Source organism: Chrysemys picta, chromosome 13, assembly GCF_011386835.1.
Source record: "Chrysemys picta bellii isolate R12L10 chromosome 13, ASM1138683v2, whole genome shotgun sequence".
Lineage (NCBI taxonomy): Eukaryota > Metazoa > Chordata > Testudines > Emydidae > Chrysemys > Chrysemys picta.
Genome location: NC_088803.1, coordinates 54,209,688 through 54,216,371, shown reverse-complemented (window position 1 = coordinate 54,216,371; position 6,684 = coordinate 54,209,688). Strand labels below are relative to the sequence as shown.

The 6,684-nt window shown below is 43.0% G+C and overlaps 1 protein-coding gene across 4 annotated transcripts in view; it reads left to right on the top strand.

Moving 5' to 3' along the window:
• Positions 1-7: 7 nt before the first annotated feature.
• Positions 8-6,684, top strand: part of RPRD1B (regulation of nuclear pre-mRNA domain containing 1B) — a 42,910-nt gene continuing 36,233 nt past the window's right edge. For all 4 annotated transcript variants that reach the window (XM_005304856.5, XM_065566364.1, XM_005304855.5 and 1 more), the window contains exons 1-3: positions 8-307; positions 3,090-3,219; positions 5,020-5,153. In XM_005304856.5, the coding sequence (XP_005304913.1) occupies positions 157-307; positions 3,090-3,219; positions 5,020-5,153 (415 nt within the window). In that variant the 5' untranslated portion in view covers positions 8-156. The remainder of the gene's footprint in view (positions 308-3,089; positions 3,220-5,019; positions 5,154-6,684) is intronic.

The following is a 6,684-nucleotide window of genomic DNA, read 5'->3' as shown; positions in this document are numbered from 1 at the left end:
GCATGTGGCCCTTTGACCCGCCGAGGCGGGGTGAGAGGTCGGGTGGCCATCTTGTGACAGCGGTGGCGGTTTGTTGTTGGTGAGGCCCCGCCGCGCCCCCTCCCCCTCCCCCCCGGGCGGAGCAGGCCCCGGGGCCGGGCCGGGCCGGGCGGCGCCATGTCCTCCTTCTCGGAGTCGGCCCTGGAGAAGAAGCTCTCGGAGCTGAGCAACTCTCAGCAGAGCGTCCAGACCCTGTCGCTGTGGCTCATCCACCACCGCAAGCACGCCGGGCCCATCGTCTCCGTGTGGCACCGGGAGCTCCGCAAAGGTACTGGGCCCCGGGGGGCGGGGGGTGCCTCGCCGGAGCGCCAGACACGGGCCCGGGCTAGCCTGGGTCGGTCCCCGGCGTCCGCCTGCTGCACGCTCGGGCTCGGTCCTGCCCCGGAGCCGCATCGCGCTCGCGGCTGGCGGGGCTGGACTTTCCCCTCCGCCCTGCGGGCTGCCCCTTGGCTGGGCGCTCGTCTCGCCTTGCTCCCGGCTCTCCCTTTCCTTCCCAGCGCGCCTCCCGCCTGGAAACCTCGGGTAGCAAATTGGGGCAAGTCCCTCGGATGGCTGTCGCTTCAGTGTAGGATCCGAGCCGGGTGCGGCTGTAAGGGAGCTCAAGAAGTCCTATACTCCACCCCCCCGCACCTGCCGAGGTGGGGTGAAGTGTACCTAGATTTTAAAAGTTTGTAAAGCTATTAGGGTGACCAGATGTCCCGATTTGGGGGTCTTTTTCGTATATAGGCTCCTATTACCCCCCCCCCAGCCCCGTCCTGATTTTTCACACTTGCGGTCTGGTCACCCTAATAGATATCGTTGATGTGAACACTTAAAAACCAGTGTAACTGCCTCCGTACTAGAGGGCTGCACTGACTGACTTCACTTTGTGCAAAAACTTTATGTGGACAAGCCCCGAGAGTCAGCTGTGGTACAGTAAAACCTGCCAAGAGCAGTGGGAGTTAGCAAAAGTAGTCAGCATTTTGCAGAATCAGATACCCAGATCATAATACTTATGAATACATGTTCTTTAAAATCATAGAAATAACATTGTCAAAGTAGTCTATCCACTGTTTTGTCTTGAAGTCGAGGTATTTTTCCAATATACCAATTCTTTGGGGACTGCTACATGGTAGAAGTGTGTGGTGGCCTCACACAGACATGTTTTGGGCTTTCTTTTCCTGGGAATTCATCCAGTGTCTACCTTTCTAATGTCTACATTGTATTTTGCAATTCTTTGGGGACTGCTACATGGTAGAAGTGTGTGGTGGCCTCACACAGACATGTTTTGGGCTTTCTTTTCCTGGGAATTCATCCAGTGTCTACCTTTCTAATGTCTACATTGTATTTTGCAATGAGCCTCCCTGAGGGTTAGAGAATAAGACGGAGAATATCTTATTGCCCATATATAAGGTACCCCCACATCTTAAATACTGCGTACAGAGGTGGTCTCCTCATCTCAAAAAAGATATACTGGCATTATAAAAAGTTCAAAAAAGGGCAACTAAAATGATTAGGGGTTTGGAACGGGTCCCATATGAGGAGAGATGAAAGAGGCTAGGACTTTTCAGCTCGGAAAAAAGACGGGGGGGGGGGATATGATAGAGGTGTATAAAATCATGAGTGGTGTGGAGAAAGTGAATAAGGAAAAGTTGTTGTTTACTTGTTCCCATAATATAAGAACTAGGGACCACCAAACGAAATTAATGGGCAGCAGGTTTAAAACAAATAAAAGGAAGTTATTCACACAGCGCACAGTCAACCTGTGGAACTCCTTGCCTGAGGAAGTTGTGAAGGCTAGGACTATAACCGGGTTTAAAAGAGAACTAGTTACATTCATGGAGGTTAAGTCCATTAACAGCTGTTAGCCAGGATGGGAAAGGAATGGTGTCCCTAGCCTCTGTTTGTCAGAGGGTGGAGATGGATGGCAGGAGCGAGATCACCTGTTAGGTTCACTCTCTCTGGGGCACCTGGCATTGGCCACTGTCAGCAGACAGGATACTGGGCTAGATGGACCTTTGGTCTGACTAGGTCTGGCCATTCTTATGAATAGGTGTGAAACTGACCAGAGTTTTGTTAGTTTCATTTTGCTGCTTGTTGCAGATATGGTAGTTTTTTTTTGCCAGTTGAGGTAGATGGGGCTGGATGGAGTCACATTTGGAAGTTTTTAAACATGAAAGCTTAGACTCTGCAGAAATTGATAGTCTAGCTGCATATCCTTTACTTGGCAAGATTTTGTTAGTCCTGCGCTTATATAAGGTATTAGGTGTCACCATATATGGTAATAGAAAAGACGATGTATTTGAAAGAGCTGAGTTAGGCTTGCTGTGGGAACCATAGCTGAATGTCCTGACTCTTGTGTATGTAAATTCTCAATTGTCGTCATGTATAATATAGCTTTGCATATATTCTAGAGAGTTTGTCTCCTGTAGATTCTGCTCTTCAGAATGTAGGGTCTGTTGGCATTGACTAATGGTGATACATGGGAAAAGCTAACTTTCGTGGGATTGAGAAAAAACACATTGCTAATAGCTATTTCCATGTAGCATGGATTAGAAAAATTGATTTTGAAAAATAAAAGGTTCTGGGTTCAAACTCTTCCATCCAGGGATGTTCAGTAATTAAACAGTTTAAGTATAAGGCTAAAATAATACTGTTTCAATATATTTGATTAATAAAAAAAATAAGTCTATTGTCACATTAATTTGGTGTTAAGTTTCAACAGTTCTTCTTTTCATTTTAACCTATACTTGTGGTGAGGTTTAATGTTTATGCAGCACTATGAGATCATCAGATGAAAGATGCACAGTAATATTAGGATTATTTCTCTTTTTGTTTTATAAATTAATTACAAACCAAATTCTAGCTAAAGCAAAGAGGGTCAAGAACTGGTTGATCAAAAGCAGCTAGTTGCTTTTGCTACTCTGGTAAAATTGAAATGCAGGAAACTCAGCCATATTTTAAGCTGAGAAACTGTGACCACTTTTGGAATGTATAACAAGTAGCCTTAGAATAAAACATGAAATGAGAAATAAAGAATGCAAGTTAAGTTGTCTTCTCTTCTTTCCCAGCAAAATCAAGTAGGAAGCTTACATTTCTATATTTGGCGAACGATGTCATCCAGAACAGTAAAAGGAAGGGTCCTGAATTCACAAGAGAGTTTGAATCTGTTCTTGTGGATGCTTTTTCTCATGTTGCCAGGTAAGTTTGAACATTCATCCATTCAGCTTTCCTTCTCCAATTTCTTTCTCCATAGCTTTTATGTTAAATATTTCACAAGTTTTAAATTCAAGTGCTTTTCAGTTATAGGAATATGTTTGCTCAGGAAGGTTAAATTGTCTTTACTAGAAGCTGAACTGTAACTCCTTTCCTTTAAGAAATTGTCAGTTTTGCCTTGCTCTTGAGAAACAGAAGTAAAGTTGTGGGAAGCTGGTTCTGATTTTGGTTCTGTGCAATGACATTTGGTTTGTGGGTTTTTTGTGCGTAACTCTTTTGCAGGTTAAATACTTTGACTAATCCATAAATCTCAAAGCTCTGTACAAAGTTGGAAATCATCTCTGGTCTAAAGATGGTGAAACTGAGCGGTTAAATGATTTGTCCAGTCACATAATTTGTCACTAGAAGAGTGTCACACAATGAGTAACTCTTTCCCTTAGTGGGAGAGTTTGAAACAGAACTCGGGTTTTCTGACTACTAGCTATCGGGTCACTCCACTAGACCAGTTTTTCCTATAATGAGCTTTGAAATTGTGTTATTTCAAAATGCTTTTATTAATATGACCACATACACCACTTGGGGGGGCGGGGATAGCTCAGTGGTTTGAGCATTGGCCTGCTAAACCCAGGGTTGTGAGCTCAATCCTTGAGGGGGCCACTTAGGGATCTGGGGCAAAAATCTGTCTGGGGATTGTTCCTGCTTTGAGCAGTGGATTGGACTAGATGAGGTCCCTTCCAACCCTGATATTCTATGATTCTGCTTTTGTTTTCTGCTGCTGTGCTGCTAATTAGTTGCTATATTTGGTTTTTCCAAAAGATGTGCAGTTTAAAAATTATCTTCATATTTAAACTAATAAATCTATTTCTAGATCTCACTTACCAACCTAAAAAATTATAGGTAAGTCTGACACATGTAACTAGCTAGAATATTCCCTATAGAAAACTTAATTTAAACTTCCTTCTTCTATACAGTCTCATCAGTGGGCTTTGGAGTACAGTTCTTTTATGTCTTGCTTTTGTGTAGACATCATTTTAATATGCTACTAGATGAGATCTGATTATAGAGTTAAATTATGTCTCAGAATCTATATATCTGGTAGTTCCAAATCGTGTGAGCTTTACTGGCTCATATCAACTGTTATCAAATGATAGGCCTCCTTCCTGTCATAAGATGGTCCATAGCTAGTTAGGATTGTTATACTATTTAGAGACCAGCTTAGTCCCTGAACCAAACAATTATAATGCACAGGGGAATTAAAGAGCATCTAATGACAGTGTGTTCTGGATAACTACATAACTCTTGGCACTATTTCTTATTCCTTAGAAGTCTTGCTAATTTGGTTGATGTTTAATAAGTAAATTCTCATTTGAATGCCTAATGACCCAAACAATTTCCTTTTTAATTAGGATGTCATTGACTGAAACAATCATTAGACGTGAACATTTTAAACTATAAACCTGGTAACTTTGTAGGATTTTCATAGTTCTTTCTACAACAGCAGAAAGATACTATTTTTCCCTCCCTGCAAAAGTTCTTCTGCAATGGGGAGGCGGGCAGAAAAGACTGCGGGTAGTTCTACACACTGGGTTCCAGCTTAATGGAAAAAATGTTACCTAAGTATTTTGCACCGTGTACTCCAGACGGTACAAGAAAGCCTGTCCCCAAGCTTGCATCTTCCTCTGATGGGTGCAACTCCTAATTTGCACGATGGCGTTTTAAAAAAACATGCTCATGTTGTTTAACCAAAGTTTTAACTATTTTTTTTTTTTTAAAATATTTGAACAGAGAGGCAGATGAGGGCTGCAAAAAGCCCTTGGAGCGATTGCTTAACATCTGGCAAGAAAGGAGCGTGTATGGAGGCGAGTTCATACAACAGCTGAAACTTTCTATGGAGGACACCAGTAGCCCTCCACCAAAAGGTAAAACCACAGCTTAAAAAAAAAAAGGCAGTAACAAATACCACATTGAAAAGTTCATCTGTCACTAACTGACATTAGAACTCTGGTGGTAAACAGGCCAGTTCCTGGTATCGTGTACATCTAAGGTTAGGAGAATTGCTGTCAGAACTGACACTGGAGTCACCAGGGGTAAGTCTACACTGCATTTTAAAACACCTGGGTCTAAAGACTTGGCTGTTTTAGCACCGTAGTCTCAGCCATGTATGTGTCTGAGCTTGGCCTCTGAAGCCCACCCCTCTCCATAGGCTTTCAAGCCAGAGTCTGTAGAGCCATGCTGTAAGATTTGCTGCTCTGGGTTTCTGCTTGCCATTTAGGCAAACCTCTGGACTAATTGTCTCGAAGAGATTTTGCATTAGTAGAGATGACGGATCTGGTTTGTTAGCCTGAGACCTCATGGCCCTGTTACCATGGGCCTGCGCCAGGTCGTTTGACTCTACACTTCCAAGTGGATACACTCTGGATCTATCTTTCTAGACGTGTGTAGATTTTGGGGATATAAGGAACAATCCCGATGGTGACCATTGTCACCACCTCCAGGGTGAGATTAGGACTCTTCTGCTTGCCCGTAGAAACAGGCAACTGCAGTGATGGTCCAACCAAGAAGACAATGTAACTTGTTGGTTTCCAGGGCACTCTGACAGCTAAAATTGTCCTGCCTCCAGACACGAGAGTGGATGGTTAGGTGGGTCATTACAATGGTCTGTTCTCCACACTTTGGTCCTCGGATGCCCTTCCTCAGTCTGTGTCATCCTTATAGATCACCATGATTTAACAGTGAGTTTTTGGCAAATGGAAGTGGAAGACTAGAAAATGACATTGCAGTTGGTTTGGCTGGTTTCTTTTTAACTCGTGTTGGTAACAACTGAAACTGGCTTTTGTGTGATGGATTTTCAGTGGCTTTCTGACCTAAATTGACTTCAGTCCAATTCCTGGTGGGCATCTATATCACAAAAGCCACCATTATAGCTGGTAGATCAAAGATTGAGTGGATCATAAAGTAAAAACACTGACCTTCTTGCTTGTTTTCCTTGTGGCTTTTCAAACACAAGTAAGATTGCAGTATGTAACAAAAGCAGGTGTGATATTAGCCTTCAGAAAAAACTGACTTCAGTAGCTTCTGAATTTACAAACTACCATGGAAACGGTAGGTTGGAAATCCTGTAGTATAAATCTCTTTAGGTTGGCAAAAGGTGGCTCCGTTAAACAAAATTCTTGGAACTCCTGAGGATATTTGATACTCTGATAAAAGAAAAGTATATTCGTTTAGTCCTAAGACTGTGTGGTAACTCAAAGCAGAAAATTCTGCGGGTTGTCTATATTTAAACTGGCCATCAGGAAGTTTAGACTTGAAATTAGACAAAGGATTCAAACCATCAGAGGAGTGAAGTTCTGGAACAGCCTTCCAAGGGGAGTAGTGGGGGCAAAAGACATATCTGGCTTCAAGACTAAGCTTGATAAGTTTATGGAGGGGATGGTATGATGGGATAGCCTA